The 25,574-nt window shown below is 49.3% G+C and overlaps 1 protein-coding gene across 12 annotated transcripts in view; it reads right to left on the reverse strand.

The window, feature by feature from the left end:
• The window catches only part of HDAC8 (histone deacetylase 8), a 119,053-nt gene that overhangs the window by 88,440 nt on the left and 5,039 nt on the right, over window positions 1-25,574 (reverse strand). For all 12 annotated transcript variants that reach the window (XM_045030405.1, XM_045030402.1, XM_045030406.1 and 9 more), the window contains exons 3-4: window positions 15,209-15,339; window positions 12,344-12,485 (exon numbers count right to left, since the gene is read on the reverse strand). In XM_045030405.1, coding sequence (XP_044886340.1) covers window positions 12,344-12,485; window positions 15,209-15,339 — 273 coding nt within the window. The remainder of the gene's footprint in view (window positions 1-12,343; window positions 12,486-15,208; window positions 15,340-25,574) is intronic.

Below are 25,574 nucleotides of genomic sequence, written 5' to 3' on the forward strand. Positions count from 1 at the left end.
GTAGAGACAGGGAAGTGTTTAGTACCATTATATAAGGCACTGGTGAGACCTCACCTGGAATGCTGTGTGCAATTCTTGTCTCCCATGTTTAAGAAAGATGAATTCAAACTGGAACAGGTGCAGAGAAGGGCAACTAGGATGATTCAAGAAATAGAGAAACTACTTTATGAAAGGAGACTTCAGGAGCTTGCCTTGTTTAGTCTAACCAAATGAAGGCTATGGGGAGATGTGTTTCGAAAGAGCAATCCTATCAGAGGGACAAACACCAGGGAGGAAGAGGAGTTATTTAAGGCAAAGGCCAATGTTGGCATAGGAACAAACGGATATAAACTGGCTATTAGTAAGTTAAAACTTGAAATTAGATGAAGGTTTCTAACTATCAAAGTAGTGAAGTTCTGGAACAGTTTTCCAAGGGGAGCAGTGGGGGCAAAAAAACCCAAACCCTAACTTGTTTCAAGACTCATCTGGAGAGGATGGTATAATGAGATTGCCTATAATGGCACCTGGCCCACTCACGATTTCTATTAGCAAATATTTCTAATGGCTGGAGATGAGATACTAGATGGAGAGGGCTCGAAGTTACTATGGTGAATTCTTTCTCAGGCGGCTGATTGGTGGGTCCTGCCCACATGCTCCGGATCTAACAGATCGCCATGTTTGGAGTCAGATATGAATTTCCCCCCCAGGTCAGATGAGCAGACATCCTGGAGGATTTTCACCTTCCTCTATAGCTTGAGGCCTGGGTCACTTGCTGATTTGAACTAGAATAAATGGTTGATTCTCTGTAACTTGAAGGCTTTAAATCAAGCTTTGAGGACTTTGGTAACTCAGCCAGTGATAATGGGCCTATTACAGGAGTGGGTGGGTGAGGTTCTGTGGCCTGCGATGTGCAGGAGGTCAGACTAGATGATCAGGATGGTCCCTTCTGGCCTTAAAGTCTATGAGTGGCAAAGAGGCCTTTTACGTCCCATCTGTGCTGAAAGACAAGACAGCAACATCAGCTGTTTGGGTCTTTTGAAGATGTAAATATAGCAGATGACAAATTTAAAATACTAAATATCTCCTAGATTCATGCTGGATGAAAGCTTTGAGCATGGTTCCAGAGCTGAAAGGTCAGCATTTGCTCAATAAAAGGCACCAACCCTTAGCTCCAAGCCATCCTAGACTATCTTGAACATCAAGCCCTGAACCCATGAAGACTGTGGTTTCCATTTCCATGCTTATGACCTCAGGAAGCCTCCCCCACAAGCAGATTATTTTGACAAAGGGGCACTTGTTCTGGATACACACCAATCTGACTAGGAATCCAAAATAAAAGTGTGTGTGTGTGTGTGTGTGTGTGTGTGTATACACCCACACCCACACCAACGGTTGCAGAAAAAGCAGCAAGTTAAAAAAAGATAAAAGCTGAAGAGTGTACTTATTCACTTTCAGTGTGGCACAGCAGCTCCTGCCTCTAAGATACAAAGGATCCTTATTAGTTAATTGCATGTACCGAGACAGTGTGTCCCCAACAGATAAAGTTTGCATTGAAGTCTCCCTTCATTCTGTTTTGCACCATGCTTACAGCTTGCCTGAATATTGCTCAGTTCCTTCAATGTGCCAAGTCCTAATTTGAGACAGAGACCCATGTTAAAATATGTGGGATTATCATACAATTAATCTAATGATTTTACAGTACTGCTAATTATTTCTGAAGGCATGGATAACTGGGGAAGTACCAAAAACTAGTGAAGAGCAAGTAGATAATATTCAAAGAGAAAAGGAGAATGATCCTAGCAATAACCATCTGAAAGTCTAAACGCAATCCCCAAGAGAAATGATGGACCATCCAGCATGAAGAAAGAAGTCACCGAATGGACTCATGTGCAATAAGCAGCATGAGTTTATAAAGATTAATTCTTTAGACAAAACTGACTTTTTTGGACAGAATTACTAAATTGCCAGCAGGCTATGGGAACCTATGTGCATCATATATTTGGATTTAGTAAGCCATTTGATGCAGTGTCTCACAATATCTTTTATACTTCATTCCTTGTAATCACTTAAAAATCTATCTTTCTGTAAGTTAATGAACTTGTTATATTGTTTTATCTAAACCAGGGGTCGGCAACCTCTGGCACACGGCTCGCCAGGGTAAGCACCCTGGCGGGCTGGGCCAGTTTGTTTACCTGCCAGGTCGACAGGTTCAGCCGATCACGACTCTCACTGGCCGCGGTTCACTGTCCCAGGCCAATGGGGGCGGCAGGAAGCGGTACGGGCTGAGGGATGTGCTGGCCATGGCTTCCTGCGCCCCCATTGGCCTGGAGTGGCGAACCGCGGCCAGTGGGAGCCACGATTGGCCAAACCTGCCGACGCAGCAGGTAAACAAACTGGCCCAGCCCGCCAGGGTGCTTACCCTGGCGAGCCGCATGCCAGAGGTTGCCGACCCCTGATCTAAACCAATGTGTTCTTGGACTGAAGTATTTGGAAACCTCCGTTTGAGATCATAGAAAATAATATGCACAAACCCTGTTAATAAAATGACAGACTTTCTAGGAGCTTGTATTGTCCAGGAGGGTGCTGGGCAGTACAAGATGAATATTTCTGGGGACAGGTCTGGAACTGGGAATTTGCTGGTGTCACTCTGTAATATCATTCGTGAGTGGCTGGCTAGAAGCACTCATATAATTCAGCTGGGAGTGATTTTGCATGTTAGAGGTTGTATGTCAATGGACCAGGAGTGGTTGTTGTTACAGTGAAGCAGTGTAAAAGACACCCCCAATTGAAGAGTTGAGGGGACACAGTTATCCAACAGTCCAGACTGTACCCTGGGGAATGGTACAGCATATCCCATTAGAATTTAATTCTACTGATGCGCAAGAAAGAGTGATTTGGATTCTACTCTCCCATATCTTTGCAGGCTCTGCGGACCTACCAGAAGTAAAAAAGCTTGTTTTCCTCCTTAACATCAGCAGCTGAGTCTGTATAATTGCAAGGAAGAGATCTTTGGTGTTAAAGCCCTGTTTTAACAGAATTTTTTTTCAGAGAACAGCTGATCTTCCAGACCGATTTTTTCCCTTTTCCATAAGTGCAATGAGTTGAAGAAGGGCAAGTTAACTAACAAGCCTGAGCCTTCATTGTCAAAATAGTCACCCCCCTGGAACTGGAAGTTCAGAATCGAGCCAGCCAGATTCCCTTTTTTCCAATACCTATTTTATTACTAGAAAGTCAAATCCCAGTATGTCTGCCTCCCCTTCTCTACTCCCCACCCTGCACCACAGTTCAAGTTGCCTGTCAAATGCATAGCTCTCTTGTGAGATCTGACTCAATGACTTTTACAGAAAAGGGCTTCTATGGTTTTATAGCACCATTATTTCCTCTATTAAAAATGGGGGGATGGTACAAAAACCTGGAATCATTTAACTATTGAATTTCATACCTCATTCCCTACATTCTCTTTGGAGATTATTCCATCAATGTGCACTCTTCTGGTGCTAAAGGGTCCCAGTCAACTTTTTTAAAAGCCACAGTCTGAAAGTGTTTGGCCTATTGTGATTATAACTAGCACCTAAGAGGATTACAACTGAAAGTTCAGAAAAAATGACATTCCCCCTCCCCAGCTTCTTTACTTTTGTGCATTTGACAATGCCTCGTGGGTAGCTCATTGCCCTGTTTCCCATGTACCCAGGTTCCTCTGTTGTTCACATGGGTCTTTTGCACAGCACAGAAGAGAAACATCTTGATATATTGGAAAAATGTCATTGTAAACCCATTAAAATTGGCAGGGGAACATCTACTACTATAACTCCATTTTGAAATTGACTAGATTTCACAATGAGCCCGAAAAAGCCGCACAGACCAATTTATCTGCCATAAGGACTGGGCCTTAGGCCTGGTCTACACTATGAGTTTATATCGAACTTAGCAGCGTTAAATCGCATTAACCCTGCACCCGTCCACACAACAAAGCCCTTTATATCGATATAAAGGGCTCTTAATATCCATATCTGTACTCCTCCCCGACGAGGGGAGTAGCGCTGAAATCGGTATTGCCATTTCGGATTAGGGTTAGTGTGGCTGCAATTCGACAGTATTGGCCTCTGGGCGCTATCCCACAGTGCACCATTGTGACCGCTCTGGACAGCAATCTGAACTCGGATGCACTGGCCAGGTAGACAGGAAAAGCCCCGCTAACTTTTGAATTTCATTTCCTGTTTGCCCAGCGTGGAGAGCTGATCAGCACAGGTGACCATGCAGTCCCAGAATCAAAAAAGAGCTCCAGCATGGACCGTACAGGAGATACTGAATCTGATCTTTGTATGGGGAGATGAATCTGTTCTATCAGAACTCCATTCCAAAAGACGAAATGCCAAAACATTTGAAAAAAAATCTCCAAGGCCATGATGGACAGAGGCCACAACAGGGACTCAATACAGTGCTGTGTGAAACTTAAGGAGCTGAGACAAGCATACCAAAAAGCCAAAGAATGAAATGGATGCTCACGGAGGGAGGGGCGACTGAGGACTCTAGCTATCCCACAGTTCCCGCACTCTCTGAAAACCATTTGAATTCTTGGCTGAGCTCCCAAAGCCTGAAGGGTCAAAAACATTGTCGTGGGTGGTTCAGGGTATATGTCATCGCCCCATCCATCCCTCCGTGAAAGCAAAGGGGAAAAAATCCTCTCTTGCCTTTTTTCAATGTCACCGTATGTCTACTGGATGCTGCTGGCAGACACAGTGCTGCAGCGCTACACAGCAGCATTCCCTTCCCTTCCCTTCCTGATGGCAGATGGTACAATATGACTGGTATCCATCATTGTCGTCCCGTGAGTGTTCCTGGCTAGCCTCGGTGAGGTCGGCCGGGGGCGCCTGGGCAAAAATGGGAATGACTCCCAGTCATTCCCTTCTTTAAGCTTTGTCTCCTGGAGATTCAGTCCTGTCTGGATTATCATAGCAGCTGGAGGCTGTGCTCCCCTCCCCCCCTTTGATGTCTAATGGAGATTCAGTCCTGCCTGGAATATCATAGCAGCTGGAGGCTGCCCTCCCCTCCCCGCTTTATCTCTGCTTGCAGAGGCAATAAAGTCAGTGTTGTTTCTTCATGCATTCTTTATTACTTCATCACACAAATGGGGGGATAACTGCCACGGTAGCCCAAGAGGGGTAGGGGAGGAGGGAAGCAACGGGTGGTATTGTCGCAGGGGCACCCCCTAGAATGGCATACAGCACATCATTTCTGCGGGATGTCTGGGGCTCTGTAAAATCAGAATAATCCCGTAGCGTAGACATACCCGTAGTCTCAGTCTGGATTACAACGCAAAACATAGCAAACAAATTAGCAGTCTAGCAGCCCCAATATTAAGTTGTGGATCTAATTAAGGTTCTAAAGAGATACAATTTGACTTTTTTGGAGTTGACTTAAAAAAAATCCTTGTTTGTGACTAAACATCTGTTAAACAGCATAGCCTGAGGATTTTCCTTTTAACGTCCTTTTTAAAAAAGGCTTGAGGGTTTTTCGGCTCCCTTTTCATTTTTAAAGGTCATTTAATGAGGAGAGAAACTGACGACATAAGGGAAACTGAAAAAAAACAAACAACCCAAAACACAGAGTTTTTGCTAACCTGTTTCACTTACAGTTGTCTATATGCAGCACATGACTCTTGTGTTTGGGGAGGCAGGATGTGAGCACCAAAAGCTCCCTAGAAGTGGAAGGAACCACTAGTGCCTGGACTGTGGCCCCGCTCCACCCAGATGCCTCGCCCCCACTTGGACTTCCCCTGAGGCCCCATTCTCCACTCTGCTCTTCCCACCCCCACTCTGCCCCCTCCCCCTGCCCGCCACTTGTTCCTCTCTACCTGCCTTCTGCTCCTCTCCGCCCCGTCCCTGCTCACTCCTTTCTGCCCCCTCCTGCCTTATGGGTGAGCAACAGGGGGGAGAGGGCGAAGAGGAGCGAGCAATGGGGGTCTCAGGGGGAAGAGGCACAGCAAGGGCAGGAAGTGGCAGATCATGGGTGGAGCCACAGGGGAAGAGGCCAAGCAGGGGCAGGGCCACGGTTTGGGTGCCAGTGCCTCCTGGCAACTTCTCAGGAACTTCCGGTGGCAGCGCTCCAAAGGTGGCGAACATCCATTACAGCGGTGTTACAGTTACAGGACTGTCTGCACCTCTTGTCCCTGTTCTGGGCTGTCTGAGCACTATCGCCTCAGGTGTTCAGCCTCTTGCCCTCATCTGCTTCCGGGTGGAATCCTGCAATTCTCCCACGCTTAGACTAATACCCAGGTACATAACCCCAACTATACCTAATGCTTATCACCCTGCAGGTCCAACTGGGTTTGGGCACCTGTCTTGACACAAAGCATTTTTATTTAGCAATTAGAAGCTGGATCTGAGTCGACAGTGTGCCCTTGTTGCCAAGAAGGCTAACGGCATTTTGGGCTGTATAAGTAGGGGCATTGCCAGCAGATCGATAAACGTGATCATTCCCCTCTATTTGGCATTGGTGAGGCCTCATCTGGAGTACTGTGTCCAGTTTTGGGCCCCACACTATAAGAAGGATGTGGAAAAATTGGAAAGAGTCCAGAGGAGGGCAACAAAAATGATTAGGGGGCTGGAGCACATGAGGAGACGCTGAGGGAACTGGGATTGTTTAGTCTGCAGAAGAGAAGAATGAGGGGGGATTTGATAGCTGCTTTCAACTACCTGAAAGGGGGTTCCAAAGAGAATGGATCTAGACTGTTCTCAGTGGTAGAAGATGACAGAACAAGGAGTAATGGTCTCAAGTTGCAGAGGGGGAGGTTTAGGTTGGATATTAGGAAAAACTTTTTCACTAGTAGGGTGGTGAAGAACTGGAATGGGTTACCTAGGGAGGTGGTGGAATCTCCTTCCTTAGAGGTTTTTAAGGTCAGGCTAGACAAAGCCCTGGCTGGGATGATTTAGTTGGGTTTGGTCCTGCTTTGAGCAGGGGGTTGGACTAGATGACCTCCTGAGGTCCCTTCCAACCCTGAGATTCTATGATTCTATGATATTAGGAAAAACAATTTCACTAGGAGGGTGGTGAAGCTCTGGAATGGGTTACCTAGGAGGTGGTGGAATCCTCCTTCCTTAAAGGTTTTTAAGGTCAGGCTTGACAAAGCCCTGGCTGGGATGATTTAGTTGATGGTCCTGCTTTAAGCAGGAGGTTGGACTAGATGACCTCCTGAAGTCCCTTTCAACCCTGATATTCTACGATTCTATGAAATGTTGAATGCTAAAAAGTGCACATTTCACATACTGATTTTAAAATGTCCTTTCCGGCTTTAGCCAAAGTACCACTAGGGAGAGCTCTAGTTAAGTCAGAGGGTTTTCCTAACCCTTCAGTGGATTTCCCCCCACTTCTGCCAGTATGTGGAGTCTGTTAGTCATGTATTGTGTCTCTAGCTCAGGGGTGAGCAAACTTTTTGGGACGAGGGCCACATCTGGGCGAGGAAATTGTATGCAGGGCTGGGGCAGTGGGTTGGGGTGCGGGAGGGAGTGCAGGGTGTGTGGGAGGGGTGCAGTGTGCAGGAAGGGGCTCAGGGCAAGGGACTGGGGCAAAGGAGGGGTGTGGAGTATATGAGGGGGCTCAGAGAAGGGGGCTGGGGTGCAGGAGGGGTGCGGACTGTAAGGGGGGCTCAGGGCAGGGGGCTAGGGTGCAGAGTGCAGGAGGGGGCTCAGAGCAGGGGTGCAGGAGGCGTGTGGACTGCAGAAGGTGGCTCAGGGCAGGGGGTTGGGGTGCAGGAGGGGTTCAAGCTCCAGCCCAGCGCCACTTACCTAAAGCGACTCCGGGGTGGCAGCGGCGCACACTGGGGCAAGGGCAGGCTCCCTGCATGCCTGCCCTGTCCCCGGCACCGCACCGCTCCAGGAAGCGCAGTGGCACTGGTGGGGGCCTGGTGCCAGCCGCTTCTGAGAGCAGCATGGGGCCCGCAGTGCCATTGGGGGCAATCCCATGGGCCGGCTCCAAAGCCCTGAGGGGCCAGATCCGGCCCAAGAGCTGTAGTTTGCCCACCACTGCTCTACCTGAAGGTTGTGTCAGTATTTCCATTATAAATGTCTGTTTTCAGGAGGAGCAGCAAAGAGTCCTGTGGCACCTTATAGACTAACAGACGTTTTGCAGCATGAGCTTTCGTGGGTGAATACCCACTTCTTCGGATGCAAGTGGTGGCAATTTCCAGGGGCAGGTTTATATATGCAAGCAAGAAGCAAGCTAGAGATAACGAGGTTAGTTCAATCAGGGAGGATGAGGCCCTATTCTAGCAGTTGAGTGAAAACCAAGAGAGGAGAAACTGGTTCTGTAGTTGGCAAGCCATTCACAGTCTTTGTTTAATCCTGAGCTGATGGTGTCAAATTTGCAGATGAACTGGAGCTCAGCAGTTTCTCTTTGAAGTCTGGTCCTGACGTTTTTTTGCTGCAGGATGGCCACCTTAAGATCTGCTATTGTGTGGCCAGGGAGGTTGAAGTGTTCTCCTACAGGTTTTTGTATATTGCCATTCCTAATATCTGATTTGTGTCCATTTATCCTTTTCCTTAGAGACTGTCCAGTTTGGCCGATGTACATAGCAGAGGGGCATTGCTGGCATATATTACATTGGTGGACGTGCAGGTGAATGAACCGGTGATGGTGTGGCTGATCTGGTTAGGTCCTGTGATGGTGTCACTGGTGTAGATATGTGGGCAGAGTTGGCATCGAGGTTTGTTGCATGGATTGGTTCCTGAGCTAGAGTTACTATGGTGCGGTGTGCAGTTACTGGTGAGAATATGCTTCAGGTTGGCAGGTTGTCTGTGGGCGAGGACTGGCCTGCCACCCAAGGCCTGTGAAAGTGTGGGATCATTCTCCAGGATGGGTTGTAGATCCCTGATGATGCGCTGGAGGGGTTTTAGCTGGGGACTGTATGTGATGGCCAGTGGAGTCCTATTGGTTTCTTTCTTGGGTTTGTCTTGCAGTAGGAGGCTTCTGGGTACACGTCTGGCTCTGTTGATCTGTCTCCTTATTTCCTCGTGCGGGTACTGTAGTTTTGAGAATGCTTGGTGGAGATTTTGTAGGTGTTGGTCTCTCTCTGTGGGGTTAGAGTAGATGCGGTTGTACCTCAGTGCTTGGCTGTAGACAATGGATCTTGTGGTGTGCCCGGGATGGAAGCTGGAGGCATGAAGGTAGGCATAGCGGTCGGTAGGTTTTCGGTATAGGGTGATGTTAATGTGACCATCAATTATTTGCACCGTAGTGTCTAGGAAGTGGACCTCCTGTGTAGATTGGTCCAGGCTGAGGTTGATGGTGGGGTGGAAGCTGTTGAAATCGTGGTGGAATTTTTCTAGAGTCTCCTTCCCGTGGGTCCAGATGATGAAGATGTCATCAATGTAGCGTAGGTAGAGAAGGGGCGTGAGTGGACGGGAGCTGAGGAAGCGTTGTTACAGGTCAGCCATAAAAATATTGGCATATTGTGGGGCCATGCGGGTGCCCATAGCGGTGCCACTGATCTGGAGATATATGTTGTCATCAAATTTGAAATAGTTGTGTCGGAGGATAAAGGCACAGAGCTCAGCAACCAGTTGTGCTGTGGCATCATCAGGGATACTGTTCCTGACAGCTTGTATTCCATCAGCGTGTGGGATGTTGGTGTAGAGAGCCTCTACATCCATGGTGGCCAGGATGGTGTTTTCTGGAAGGTCACCAATGCATTGTAGTTTCCTCAGGAAATCAGTGGTGTCACGGAGATAGCTGGGAGTGCTGGTGGCATAGGGTCTGAGTAGAGAGTCCACATATCCAGACAGTCCTTCAGTGAGAGTTCCAATGCCCGAGATGATGGGGCGCCCAGGATTTCCAGGTTTGTGGATTTTGGGCAGTAGATAGAATAGCCCTGGTCGGGGCTCTAAGGGTATGTTGATTTGTTCCGGTGTAAGTGTAGGGAGTGTCCTGAGTAGATGGTGCAGTTTCTTAGTGTATTCCTCAATGGGATCTGAGGGAAGTGGCCTGTAGAATTTGGTGTTGGAGAGTTGTCTGGCGGCCTCCTTTTGGTAGTCAGACCTGTTCATGATGACAACAGCACCTCCTTTATCAGCCTCTTTGATTATAATGTCAGGATGGTTTCTGAGGCTGTGGATGGCATTGCGTTCTGCACGACTTAGGTTATGAGGCAAGCGATGTTGTTTTTCCACAATTTCTGCCTGTGCACGTCGGCGGAAGCATTCAATGTATAGGTCCAGACTGTCATTTCGACCCTCAGGAGGAGTCCATGTGGAGTTCTTCTTTTTGTGCTGTTGGTGGGAGGGTAACTGTGTATCAGTGCACTGTTCAGTGTTGTCCTGAAAGTATTCTTTGAGTCGGAGACGGCGAAAGTAGGCTTCCAGATCGCCGCAGAACTGTATCATGTTGGTGGGGGTGGCAGGGCAGAAAGAGAGTCCCCGAGATAGGACAGACTGTTCTTCTGGGCTGAGTGTGTGGTTGGATAGATTGACGATATTGCTGGGTGGGTTAGGGGTACCACGGTTGTGGCCCCATGTAGCAGGCAGGAGTTTAGACAGCTTACAGTCCTTTTTCCTTTGTTCTCAGGAGTTAACAGCTCAGCCATAATTGTCTGGCACTAGTCAGAATATAGCATACGTTGAATAGAAAAGTAAGTATTTGGGATTTTGAAATCAGTCTCCAAATGTCTCACTGAAAATGTCTTAAGGGGTTCTAGTGCACACTTAACACTCACAGGACAGCTGCACTGACAATGATGCAATGATGTCTTTTAGCGTTAGCCTTGCTCACAGAAAAACAGCATGAATGGCTCAGCACATAGGAGGCAAAATTGTTGAGGTTGTTTCTTAGTTCCAGGCATCACCCAGGAGGGAGATCCCAGGCAGTGTAGTCAAAACAGAACAGCACAAGAAGTCATTAAAAAGCCATTCATCCTGGGCAGATAGACTGTTCTGCCTGACTAATCTGAACTCCGCCCACTCAGTGGAAACAAAAACCAAATCCAGATTTGGACAGTTCTAATGCTGACCTGGGGGTTCACCTTAAACTGCCAGTATTTTTAGATGGATCCCCAAAGTGTGCATATTGTCCATACTTCTTCCCAGAGCTCCCAGTCAGCTCAGGAAATGCACTGCTGCAGGAAGCAAAAGCTGCAGCTGGATTTCAAGAGGATGGGGATAGCTCAGTGGTTTGAGCATTGGCCTGCTAAACCCAGGGTTGAGAGTTCAATCCTTGAGGGGGCCACCTAGGGATCTGGGGCAAAAATTGGTCCTGCTAGTGAAGGCAGGGGGCTGGACTCGATGACCTTTCAAGGTCCCTTCCAGTTCTAGGAGATTGGTATATCTCCAATTATTATTATTTATTATAACTTTATGAATGACCCCATCTGGTAGACACACAGAATAGAGGGACCAAATCTCATGCTTCAAGGAAAACACTGGGCCGCAGAGGTCAGGAAGAAATCTTGCCCTGTCCCTAAATACAGCATTCCACAATTGATGAGGTACTTCCTGAGGATTTTTTTCCAATGCATCAGCTATAGATTACTATCACAGGCAGTATACCAAAACTGACAGGCTGTTGGTCCAATCTGGTATGGAAAATCTTATGATTCTATTAGAAAGAGGGGTCACTTTCTCATCTGCACATGCTATTAAACACAGCCCTTGTGCTTCAGAAGATAAAGTACTACTTTCTCCTGAAACTCAGAGAGCAATAAGGGTACAAGCCACAGCTAACTTTATAAACATTTTTAGTCCTGTGACCTCCTGGGAATGAGAGAAACTTAGGGGCAAAGTTCCCATCTCCTCTCCTGCTGCTCTGAAATATTGCTATTGACAGTACATTACTGCCCTATCTCAGATATTACAATACAGATCTAACAGATACTTTCAGAGCATAGGAAGGAATATGAAGAGCCAATTCTATTTCACCTCACCTCTTCTTAAATACTTCATATGTCTCCAGGTTTCGATTCTCTTCAGTGCTTGGCAACACACCAGCAGCTTGCACTTCTATCTCAAAGTACTTTACTAGCATTAAGCCTCGCAACACCCCTATGAAGTACATGAGGTACTATGAGAAACTGAGGCATAGAGAAGTAAGTGATTGGTCTACGTCACACAGCAAAGCCCATGGTAGAGCCAGAACTTAGATAACTGGGAGCCAAGAGTCCCGCCTCTGCACTACACACCACTTCTTCCCCAGCTGCCTCTTGTCTTTCAACCCACTCATTCTCTTCCCCACCCCCCAAAAATTCCCAATTCATTTGTATTGGTCTCTTTGGATGCTATTGTTTCTCCTTGCCCTGATGGTCTGTGTGGAAAGCTAGGAGCTATCAGGCTCGATTCAGATACCAGGTTGGAAAGCACAAGGTAACAGGTTTTCTTCTTACTTCTTTGCATGATGCCACCCTCCAGGCCAGTTAATCGCTACCTTGCACTTGCCGTCCATCAGACACTGGGCTGCTGTGATGCTGGCCCCTCCTACAGCTGCTGCATAGTCAAAGATACCTTCAGTGGCTGGACAGTCATAACCTAGGGGTAAGAACCAGAGAGCATCACTCAGGACAGAAGACTCCAGTGGGAACATCACTGCATTCCTAGTGGAAGTACACCAGGGAACTATATTTAACTTTAGTTACAGTTCTGGCTTCCTATTCTGGCTACTGTAGGAAGCCACAGTGAAGCTGCTGGCAAGGGGACTGACCTCTTTTGAGCATGGTCCATATGGAAGATGCCACCCTCTGGCTTTCCAAGGTGGGTTTCTTTGGACCCTGCTCCACAGGAAAAAGAATTAAAAGCCAGATGGCTTTCTCAGACCAAGAATACTCAGGGGTTGTATGGACCCCTCCTGGCTCAGTAACGAGCAGGTGCCAGGTCAGTTAGCCCCATTTGCACCACACACACTGGTTCAGTTACCAGATACATTGGGTTGCTTTGCTCTATTTCCCCTCTTTCACATGGAGTACCTGCAACCCCTCTACCTGCCCAACAGCCACACAGCACATCCTTAGTCTCCAGAAGCAGAGCTCTTCTACACTTGAACACTATCATGAGAACTCAGTGGATGCGGACCGAGAACGTAACCCACTCTCTCACCTCCAGCACCACCCCACGCATTGGAGACCTTTCCAGGCATATCCAAAATCTCAGGGTATGTCTTCACTGCAATCAGAGATATGGCAGCAGCACGTCAAGTTAGTTTTGCTCTTGCTAGCTCAAACAATAGCGGTGAGCTGCAGCAGCACAGGTTAGTCACTCAAGAGGGCTTCCAAAGCCTGTGCTGCCACACATGCTGCCCTGGCTTCACTGCTACTGTGATTGGAGCTTGCTAGATCAAAGCTATTTCAACTATGTGCTGCAGTCACACTTCTGATGCACTGCAGACAGACCCTCAGAGCAGGACAGAATTCCAAGACCAGTTTCTAGAATTAAACCTGTCGCCTTGGAAGAGCCTTGGGTGTTTTGTGCAGAACTCAGGAATCTGCAGTTGGGATCAGTGTAACATCAAGAAGGAGGCAGCATCTCCCACTGTCTCACACAAAGATGACAAACTTCACCTCCCACTGTGCAGCTGGAAATGCTAAAGCCCTCCAGAGTGCTGACTTCAAGGAGTAGCTGCAAGTGCCATGGCAGGCAAGTGAGCAGTATAAATCCACTATAGAGCACAATGCTACTGTACTTGGTTGGAGCTCACTGAGCTCCTGCTATTCCCGTGATTCCTGCTTGCATATGCTGGAGCTAAAATCAAGGCCAGACCCAGCTTGTTGGACATCTGCCTTTTCTGCTGCTGCAAGGCACATGGGTTTGGGTGGCTGCTTCCTATCAAACGGTTTTCAAACGCCTGGAACATCAGGACATGTCAAAACATCCAGTGGAGAATCGAATAACCAAGAATCATACTGAGCAGCAGAGAAGAAGTTAATGGCATTGGCAATTAAGTAGCCATCATTAGGTTTTCAAGTTAATGCTCCACGGAGAAGGAGGAGGAGGAGGAAGACACCACCCTCACACCCACCCCCTTTGCATCACTGGTTCAGGAAGCCTGGCTCCCAGACCTCTTAAGAAACACTGGAACAGGTTATACCATGGACCACTCTCTGGTGCCCTCTGCTTGTTTGAAACTGAAAGTGAAGCCTCAGATCCCAGGAACACTGCAAGTTCTGCATGATGATCATTGTGTAATACCCCTCTCCTACCCCCCAGAAACCCATAAGCTCCAGTATCAGAGGGATAGCTGTGTTAGTCTGGATCTGTAAAAGCAGCAAAGGTCTGTTGTACCTTATAGACTAACAGACGTATTGGAGCATGAGCTTTCGTTGGTGAATACCCACTTCATCGGATATATAAGCTCCAGCAGTTCAAATAGCAGCTTTGCACATCTACACTAGAGGTATATGGATGGAGTTATACCAATGGCTAGAATCGGGACCTATGTGCAGTCTAGACAAGGTTTAAGTCACTCTTTGTTCAGCCATGGCCATTGAAGTACAGTTCTACTCTGAAAGCGGCCTTGTCAAAATGTCTCTTGGGGCTCCATCTTTATCATCTTGGGGAGTATGTCTACACAGTCTGCAGCTACATGCCTCCCAGCCCATATTAACAGGACTCACTAGAGCTCTAAAAATAGCTATATAGACACCCCCCTCCCTAGGTTTCAGAGCCCAGGCTGCAACTTCAAAGCATTGTCTATGCAGCTGTATTTAGAGCACTAGCACAAGCCCCACTCACCAACCGAAGCCTGTTGACCCAGGCTGCGAGGCTTGCTGCCGCAGGCTGTGTAGACATACCAGATCAAATGCACTTGTTTCCAAGTAAACCATTGTTTTGTGTCTAGCTGTCAGCCTGCCAACTCACCCAGTGATCTAAGTGCAATGCTGGAATCATTCCTTGTCACACTGGGCTGCAGTAATATAGATTCTTGAACTGAGACTCCATTAGCATTATGTTAATGATGCATGAGCCAGAATAGAATCTAGCTCCCTCTCGCAAAGCTGTGCTGCCTCTTCTAGGTTAAAAGGAGCAATTTTTAGAAAGGTTTGCACTGGGAAAGCTAGTAGTTCTGCCAATTAACACAGGGAGAAGATCTGTGCAGTAAGAACAGCCCATTTTTACAGTCACTTAGAGCAGAAACGGACTTTGTTTAAAAGGCTGAAAACGAGAAAATCTTTGATGGCTCCTTCTGGAAAATGTGCAAGACTTCAACCTCAAAACAAACAACCATCTTCCATTCATCTTTGCTTAAAAAGGCTCCTTACCCAGTCCATACTCCACGGACTCTGGGTGGTCATCGTCCCCCTCCTCGCTGACCTTCTGGAGGTGCTGCAGATAGGCATCAGTGTGAAAGCTTGCCATCTCCTCCATGGAAGCCACTTTGGGCTTGACTATCCTAGCAAGACAGATGGAACAAGAGCAGTAAGGCAGATTCACGAGGCATAGCAGGAACTGCTTGACTGGAAGTTCCTCAGGTTAGGGATCTCAAATTAACTTATGTTATTAGGATACACAGGACACAAAACTCACAGCAAAGGTTGCCATTCTACTGAAAAAAGCCTCCTGCTCTGAGCTGGGCCACTGATTTTAATGGGTGTGAGGCAACATTATCATGGTTGCCTTTGATGTGGATCACATGCAAGCACTGGCTTCAGATTACTGTGCAAATTAATCTTTTGCCCTTGTTTGGATTCCATTTCTATTTTCACTTTTATTTGATGCTGTTCTGAGTTTGGCTGACTTCAGATCCAAACATTTTGGTCACACACACAGATAGGTGACACCCATGGGCGGCCAGTCCCCCTCTCCCACTCCCTTCTTTCCCCCTTCCCCCTCAGGAGCCCAGACCACCCCCACCATGGCCCCCGGCCCCAGCCCCGGTACGCCAGGTGGCCCGGCCACAGCGGCTCCAACCCCCGGGCACCAGCCCCAGATGGCACGGCTGCAGCCACCCACAGTGCACCAGGCAGCACGACCCCAGCACCAGCCACCCTGAGTCCCTGTGTGAGGCAGGCCAGCCAGCCCCAGCCAGCCAGGGCAGAGTGCTGGGAATTGCAGGATGGGGCCTGGCCTGGAGGCGGAGCCACACTAGGCTGTTTCGGGAGGCACAGCCTCCCCCTGCCTATGATACTCACCACCCATGATAACACCTGCGTGTCACAGCCTGGTCTAGTCCCACTCTCTGAATGGACACCAGTCCATTATGATGGGATCCAATCTCTGGATGCCACATGCTGCTAAGCCCCTGGGACTGGAGAGTGACTGGTTGCAACTCTGTGTCTTTCAGGTGCACTCCCCAGTGCAGAAATACCCCTCTTGGGCAGTAGAACCCTACAGTCTGGCCCCCCAGACTCCAGAACCAATTTCATAGCCTTCCTGAATCCCTAGTTGTTTAGACAAATTCCAAGGAGTCCACCTGGCTATGGGAGCTCTGCTTTCTAGTTAACCCCTTCAGGGGCAACATCACAGTAAAGCAAGGAAATCCAGGCTTAACAAACAAATACATTAACACACACACACACACACACACACACACACACTTTACTGTTATGAAGCACAAGAGTTACAGATCAATGGAAAACAGCAAAACTCCTGAACGCATCCCCCCTCAATCTTATCTCACCCCCTACCCCATTGTGAGTCTCTGTGTTTGGTCAGTGCTCCTGGAGGAAGCAAAGTCACTCCTGCCTCCAGTCTCCCCAGCTAGTCTCCTGTTTTTAATGATGAATTGGCCCCTTGGCTTAGAGAACATTAATCAGGTCTAAAAGACCAGGGAGCACCTGTAAAATTTTATGAATATCATATGCCCACCGTTCGATCTATTATTGTGTTTGTTATAGGATAACATTCAAGCAGGAGTTGCTTGCACATAGCAAGAAAAGGAGACAAGAGCATCAGAAAGGACAATGCAGGTGTCAATCACTTTGAAGTCTGACCTCTGACACCAGGCAGACTTCAACAGTCTGGAAACTACAGGAAGGGGATCCAAGTAGGAAAAACTGGAACAAAGAATAGTCCTTGAAGAACAGGAGAGAACGAGGCAGAGGAGTAGGCTGAACCGCTGTACTCAGAGATGGGGGTGTCTGGGATAAGCAAGGCCTTACCAGTACCTACATCTATAGTAAGAGAGATATGTGTGACCATAGATTTTTTACTGTGTTTAAAACCCCTTTCTCTGGTTATCATAGGTGCTGACTCTGTGGGTGCTCCAGGGCTGGAGCGCCAACGGAAAAAAAATTAGTGGGTGTTTAGCACCCACCAGCAGCCAAACTCCCCTCTTCCCCCCTACTCCTGCCTGCCAGTGGCTCTGCCAATCAACTCCTCCCCTCTCTCCCAATGCCTTCCGCGATCAGCTGTTTCACAGCCTGAAGGAGGTGCTGGGATTGAGGGGGAGGAGCAGGGGCAGAGTAGGGGTTGAGGGACAGTTAGAAGAGAGCTGAAGACACAGGGCATGTCATCTGTGTGACTAGAGAAGGGACAAATATGCAGCTAGCCCTGGAACCGTGACACTGGCCGCCGCCACCACCTTTTCTGCCCCAAAACTTCCCCTGGGGAATTTCTAGGCATCACCCCATCGGGCAAGAGGAAAAAACGGCTACCTAACTTTCATAACTGTTGTCCCTTCTATTCTAGCTGTGCGCGCGACCACATGCGTGGCCAGAGATTTTTGCCTTACTGGTATCTGTAGGGCTGGCAGTGGCACCCCCTTGAGTGCCGCAATCATGTGTTGGTATATCAAGTGCCGCTGACCCTACACCCTCTCAGTTCCTTCTTGCCAGCAAGTCCAACAGAGGGCTAGGAGGGCGGGTAATGAAATGGACATGAGCAACATCTAGAAGAACAACAGTTACAAAAGGAAGGTAACTGTTTTTTCTTCGAGTGCTTGCTCATGTCTATTCCATGCTTGGTGACTCACAAGCAGTGCCAATGGAAATGGGCTCAGAGTTCACAGTCTTGCAGCATGCAGCACTGCCCTCCGAAGCCAGCATCACTCCATGCGTGCTGGGTCAGCACATAATGGGATGTAAATGTATGGACAGATGACCAGGTAGCCGCTCTACAGACCTCTTGGATCGGCACCTGAGCCAAGCCCGCTGATGACATTTACACTCTTGTCAAGTGCGCTTTGATTATCGCCAGTGGAGGCACACTCGCCAGCTCACAGCAGTATCGGATGCAGGCTGTGATCTAGGACAAAATCCTTTGAGCAGACACTGGGCGATCTTTCATCTTGTCTGCCACCGCAATGAACAGCCATGTCCTGGAACGGCCGTATCCTGTCGAGACAGAAGGCCAGCACCCTCCAGACATCCAGGGCGTGTAACCTGCACTCCTCTTTGGATTTATGGGGCTTCAGAAAGAAGACCAGTAAGAAAATGTCCTGGCCAGTATGAAACTGGGAAACTATCTTGGGCAGGAACGCTGGATGCGATCACAACTGGATCTTATCTTTGTAGAACACTGTATAGGGTGGTTCTGACATAAGTGCCCTGATCTCAGACACTATGTGGCTAAACATAATCACCACCAGGAACACAACCTTCCAGGAGAGAAAGAGAAAAGAGCGGGACGCCAGGAGGTTCGAAGGGAGACCTCATGAGCCTCGACAGCACAAGACTTAAATCCTAGGGAGGGACAGGGTTCCGGATGTGAGGGCAAAGATGCCACAGACCTTTCAAGAACCAGGCCGTCATGTCATGAGTAAAGACCGAAAGCCTTGGAACAGAGGGCGGAACACCGAAATAGCAGCCAGCCTGATCGATGACAGGGACACGCTGTGACATTCCCCTGGTGTTATCCGGACTGGCGATCTGCTATGTCAGTCCAATCCTTGACCCTGGGAGCCAGCCTTACCCTGTTCTGCTAGGAGAACCCCCAATCCCGGGCTGTTCACGCACAGCCTCTAGCATGTAAGCTGTTCCCAGCACGTGAGCGAGCACTTTTGGCCAACTGCTGCTTGGATTGTACAACTGAATAACACAAGCCAATATCTCCAGTCCTAGAAACAATCCTAGGAACTTCCATCTTGGAGTGTCCAGTTATGCCCGCTGGACGCTGCAAGCTTATATGAGTTCATCTATTTAACAAAGAAATTGATATGTACCAGGCTTGTTATCCCAAGGGGAGTCTGTGACACACTTCAAACCAAACACACTGCTGCAGGTAGAATAAAACAAATTTATTAAACTACAAAAGATAGATTTTAAGTGATTATAAGTCAAAGCACAAGAAGTCAGATTTGGTCAACTGATATAAAAGCAAAATGCATTCTAAGTTGATCTTAACACTTACAGTAATCTTACAAACTAAGATGCTTCTCACCACAGGCTGGCTAGTTGCCCTTCAGCCAGGCTCTCTCCTTTGATCAGTGCTTCAGTCGCTTGGTGGTGGTGTCTGTAAACGGAGGTGGCAGAGAGAGAGAGTATGGCAAACGTCTCTCCCTTTTATCACGTTCTTTCTTCCCCCTTGGCTTTGCCCCCCTCCCCCTTCAGGGTCAGGTGAGCATTACCGCATCGTAGTCCCAAATTGACCAAAGGAAAGGGGGGGGGTGACTCACTCAAGAGCCCAACAGATCCTTTGTTGTTGCCTAAGCCAGTGTCCTTTATTCCTGTGAGGCTGGGCTGGGCTTGTCCCATACATGCCCTGATGAGGTGTGAACTGCCGCTCTGTTCCTGGAGAGTTTTGTTTGGGCTTGTTTTAAGCCATGAGGACACATTTTCAGCCTCATAACTATATACATGAAATTACAACCTATAACATTACTATAACAACAATGCCTCATGAGCCTTCCAAAGACACCCGACATGACAAACTTTGCATTGGATACCACACAATCATATTATAAGGATGAACATGGGGGTGCAGGGTGTTCCCCCAAGATACAGTGTCACACCCTGAAATTTGAGGTGCAGATGATAATCCAGGATCACCTGCAGCGAGGCCTGCTTGGCACAGACCCACCAATCCAAAGCACAGCATGTGAATCTTCTCCACTTTGCCAGGTAAGTTGCTCTGGTGGAGGGCTTTCTGCTACCCAGCAAGACCTGTTGCAGCTGGGTCGAGCGTTCCCACTCTTCCGCATTCAGCCATGCAGTAGCCATGCTGTCAAGTGCAACACTTCTAGGTTTGGATGCAGGAAATTGTCGCGCTCCTGGGACAGCAGGGCTGGACAAAGAGGGAGTAGCAGTGGCCAAATCAGTGCTGGCAAGGCCACTTGGGAGCTATCAGGATAACCTTCGCCCTGTCCTGTTTGATCTTCACGAGGACTCTGTGGATCAGTGGCACTGGCGGGAAGGCATACATCAGGGCTCCCGACCACAGGAACAGGAAAGTATCTGACATGGAACCCCTGTCCATCCCTGGAGCGAACAGAACACATAGCATTTCCTGTTCTAGCAGGACACAAACAAGTCCACCTGGGGAGTTCCCCACTTTTGGAAGATCATACTAGCTGCCTCCAGATGGAGCGACCACTCGTGGTGAGACAAGAAGGTCCTGCTAAGGCAATCTGCTAGCGCATTTTTGGTCCTGGGCAGGTGCCCAGCTACCAGATGAATGGCATGCCGCACACAGAAGTCCCAAAGGCTGAAAGCTTCTTGGCAAAGAGCTGACGACCTAGCTCTGCCCTGCCTGTTGATGTAATACATTGCGGCAGTATTGTCCATAAGGACCTGCAACACCTTGCACCTCAGGGGGGACAAGAAAGCCTGGCAGGCCAGGCGAACCGCCCTTAGCTCCCTAACATTGATGTGAAGGGCCAGACTGTCCCACAGCCAGCGGCCTTGAGCGCTGAGCTTGCCCAGGTGGGCTCCCCAGTTGAGGTCAGAAGCATCTGAAACCAAGGTCGGGGATGGGGCCATGAAGGGAACACCCTCCAACACCAACCCAGGGTTCAACCACCACTTCAGAGATGACAGGATGTGATCCGGCACCCTGATTACCCAGTGTACGTTGTGTCTGTTGGGGGTGTAAACCAACACCAGCCATGCTTGAAGAGGCCAGAGGTAGAGCCAGGCATGACTGACCACGTATGTACAGGTGGCCATGTGGCCCAGCAACTGCAGGCAGGTGTGAGCCATGGTGAGCAGGTGGTTCTTCACATGGGAGATCAGGCATGCCTCTGGAAGGAAGGCTCTGGCTCGTGTGGAATTGAGAACCATCCCAATAAACTCCATGCATTGGACTGGCCTCAAGTTGGATTTTTTCTCGTTTATCAACAGGCCCAGGTTGCGGCAGGTGGAAAGCACCAGATCGAGGCTGCTCTGCACTTGTTCCTGAGACCTGCCCTTGACGAGCCAGATCGTTGAGATATGGGAAGACCTGGACCCCTCAACGTCTTAGGTAAGTGGCCACTGGCGCCATATATTTTGTGAAGACCCTTGGGGCTGCTGAGAGGCCAAAGGGGAGTGCCATAAATTGGAAATGGCATTTCCCCACTATGAAATGGAGGAAACATCTGTGACTTTGAATATGGAAATATGCATCCTTCAAGTCAAGGGCAACATACCAGTCTCCTGGATCCAGGGAGGGGATGATGGAGGTCAAGGAGACCACGAGAAACTTCAACTTCTTGAGAAAATTGCAGAGGCATCACACATCCAAAATGGGTCTGAAGCCCCTGTTTGCTTTCAGGATTAGAAAATAACGGGACTAGAATCCTTCCCTGTCATGTCCCGAGGGACGTCCTCCACTGCCCCTCTTGAACGAGGAGTTGCTCATGTGAAGGGTCCCTGAAGAGGGACAGGAAGGACGGGGAGTGGAAGGGAGGAGCAGCCAAAAACAGCAGGCTGTAACCTTCAGAAACTATCTCCAGCACCCAACCGTCCGAGGTGACTCGGGACCAGGTCGAACAGAAGGGACGAAGATGGTTGAGGAAATCAGGATGGATCCTGGGAGGTGACTGGCGTGTAGCTCTCGACCGCACCCTGAAAATGAGTGCTTCTGGCCCTCAAAGGTGTTTTGCTGGGCCAGGCTGCACAGGTGAGCGGGAAGAGGAAGGGCAATGGTGGCTGAAACTAAACATCTCTTTCCCTTCTTCTTGCAGACCCCGTACAAGGCTGCCAAGGCATAGATGGCCAGAACTGCTTTCTTGCAGGCTGTATGCATGCCCAACGAGTGAAGGGTGGCCCGAGGTCCTTCAACCCATGCAGCCTCACATCCTTCTGTTCTGAGTAAAGACCAACCACATCAAATGGGAGGTCTTGTAGCAAGGTCTGCCTCATAACCACCGCTGACATTACCACCCTAGCTGTGGAGTCAGCCACGTCTCACACCATCTGGAGGGAGCACCCTCCTCCACCAGGTTGCCAAATTCCTGGGCCAAGCCCAACGGGAGGGACTCTGAACTTACGGAGGGAGTCCCATAAATTAAAATTTTATCTCCCTAGGAGGGCCTGATGGTTTGCCACCCAGAATTGCAGGCTGGCAGTCGAATGAATTTTTCTTCTGAACAAGTCCAATCTTTTGGCCTCATTAATTTTTCTTTTGGGGGGCAGGGGGTAGTGGGGGGAGGGATCGAGCTGGTATGACCTTGTTTATCTTTTTCACTGGCCGCGGAGGCCACCAGCGAGTCCGGAGGATAGTGGGTGTAAAGTTATTCAGATCCTTTGGCAGGGACAAAGTATTTCTTTTTGGCCCTTTTTGAGGTGGGAGGGATGGGTAAAAGGGTTTGCCGGAGGAGCTTGGCAATCTTGAGGACACCGTCATGCACTGGTAGTGCGACACGGACTAGGGTAGAGGCTGACAGGACATCCAAAAAAGATGTCCACCTGCTCAGCCATTTTCTCCACCTCCAGGCCCAAGTTCTCAGCCAGCCGACGAAGCAGGGCCTGGTGTTCTTTAAAATCATCCGGTGGGCTGGCCCTCGAGGGTCCCGCAACAGCCTCATCTGGGGACGAAGATGACAATTGCACCGCTGGGGGAGAGAGGCTTAGGGGTGGGTGCAGTTTCCTCTGCCTCGACCTCGACCATTGGAGCCACCAGCTGTTGCTCTGAGGCGGTTGCTGATTAGCGGTGTGAAGGGGGCAATGACATAACTGGCACTCCCCACGCGCTCCAGTAAACCACTGCCCTGGCCACTGGCCATGCTGCCTAGGGTGTCCACTTGCACTGGTGCAGTCTAGGCGAGGGGCTGAACTGAGATTCCGTGCCACGGTGGGGCCGTCAACGCCTGAGTTTGTTTGCTGACTGTCACCATTGGAGACCAGTGCCTGGAGCGAGGGGATCAGTGCCGGTATCGAGGGGACCGGTGCCAGTGGGACCAGAAATGCAATGGGGAGCACTCCCAAAAGGCAGGCGACCGGAACCTGCGCCGAGAGGACAACTGGTGGGAGGGCAAACAGTGCTGGTCGTATGGAGACCAGCGTCTTCCTCTAGGCGATCCATGCTGAGATGGTGGAGACCGCGATCACAGTACCGTGACCTAGGGCGAGCCCCAGAGAGTCTGGGCTGTGATTCCGGTGATCTGTGGCGCGCAGGTGGAGAGCATTGCTTCATCCTGGGGGATCGGCAGTGCTCTACTACCCCAAGGGGTCTTAGCAGCTGGCTTGCCCTCATGGGGAGCCTTTACCAGTTTCTGAGACACGTGATGCATCGGCGGCGCAGGCAGAAGCCTTTGCTCTCTCAGCCCCAGGGAAGCTTGTGAAGGCGTCGATGCCATCCGGGGGTTTAGGTCCCACGCCGCTCCCAGGAGTTGGTGGTGGATCTTTCAAGGGGCTAAGGGAGGGACGAGCGTGGGGCTCCAGAGTGGCCGTGTGGCTCAAAGTGGGTCCCTTGCCCAATGATCCATATCCCTTCTTGCCTGATGCCAGGGAGCCATGCTTCCTAGCCTTCTTTTTGGGCACGGGCGATGGGCAATGGTGCTGGGCGGAGCCCGGTGCCCGGGAGCACACCGAGGCACTCAGTGAGTCCTGGTGGGATGGCATGGAAGCCGGACGAAGGGCGGACTCCATGAGGAGAACCAGTAAATGAATATCCTGCTCCTTCTCCATGAGGGAGTGCAAATTTTTACAAATTCGGCCCTTATCTCTATCGTGTGATTTCCCCAGGCACTTGAGGTAGGTGCTATGTGGGTCACTCACAAGCATAGGCTTGTAAAAGCAGCAAAGAGTCTTGTGGCACCTTACAGACTAACAGACGTTTGGGAGCATGAGCTTTCGTGGGTGAATAGGCTTGTTGCAGTCCATGCAGGGCTTACCTGGGGTGAAGTCCCTGCTGGACTCTAACTGCTAACTATTAATACACTTAACAACTACTTTACACTAACTACTATAAACTAACTATTTACAAGGCCCTAGGGCTCGAAGTCAGTAAGACGAAAACCGCTAGCCCTAGCAATGCAAGGAAAGGCACTCCAACTAATCACCACAGGCACTAAGAAGGAACTATGGGCTTGGATACACTTTCGAGTTAGAGTGCATTAAAACAGCTCCGGGCGCCCTAACTCATGATGCGTACACACTGGCAAGGCACGTAGAGCACCTGGACTCCACGGCTGGAGCGCTCCTGCTAATCTACCTCCATGAGAGGCATAATACTTGCTGCGCTCCGGCCAGAGCGCCGCCAGTGTGGATACCCCGGCCTATTAATGCGCTCTGACTGGCCTCCAGAAGTGTCCCACAATGCCTTGTCTAGCCACTCTAGTCATCACTTTGAACCCTACTGCTCTGACCTCAGGCGACGAACTGTCAGATCTGCCCTTTAAATTCTCTGGGAATTTTGAAAATCCCCTTCCTGTTTGCTCAGCCAGACGTGGAGTGATCTCAGCGAATCTTTCCAGGTGACCATGCCTCCACACGCCAGGCGATCCCCAGTATGGAGCAATGGCAAGGTGCTGGGTCTCATCAGTGTTTGGGGGGAGGAAGCTGTCCAGTCCCAGCTGCGCTCCAGTCGTAGGAATTAGGATACCTTCGGGCAGATATCAAGCGTGGAAGTAGAGCAAGAACTAACAGGGATTTGAAGGGGATTTCAATGCAAACAGTCGCTTCTGTGAGCAAGAGTCAGGCTAGCTGTTACCCTAATAACACAAGACTTGTAGAAGTGAGGATTGTGTGAGGCGAGTGGGAAAGAATTGTGTGAGAAGTTGTTGCAACCTTGTGTTAGATATGGAATGTAGACTATAGTCTAAATAGAAGTGAGAAAAATAAGATATCAAGATAACCTATGTATAAACAAAATGCAGCTGTTGCTTATTATTGTATGTAACAAAAGGTATAAATGCTTGCTGTAATTGTTTACCTGGAGAGAGACCTGTTTAGCTCTCTCCGTCCATGCAATTGCTAGAGATAATAAAGTATCTGATTTGCTACACCCAACCAGAGAGTAAAAACTCTTTTTCTCCAACACAAGGGACATGATGGAAAGGGGACATGACCAGGACGCACTGCAATGCAGGGTTAAAGTGAAGGAGCTGCGGAATGTGTACCGCAAAGCACACGAGGCAAATCGCCGCTCTGGTGCTGCCCGTGCAACCTGCCGTTTCTACAAAGATCTGAATGCAATACTTGGGGGTGACCCCACCTCCACTCCTAAGACCACCATGGACACTTCAGAGCCCAGTTCAACAAGGAGGAAAGCGGGAGCGAGGGAGACAGCCCGGCATCCCTAGATGCATGCAGCCAGGAGCTGTTTTCA

This window comes from Mauremys mutica, chromosome 9 (genome assembly GCF_020497125.1).
Source record: "Mauremys mutica isolate MM-2020 ecotype Southern chromosome 9, ASM2049712v1, whole genome shotgun sequence".
In the NCBI taxonomy this organism is placed as follows: Eukaryota; Metazoa; Chordata; order Testudines; family Geoemydidae; genus Mauremys; species Mauremys mutica.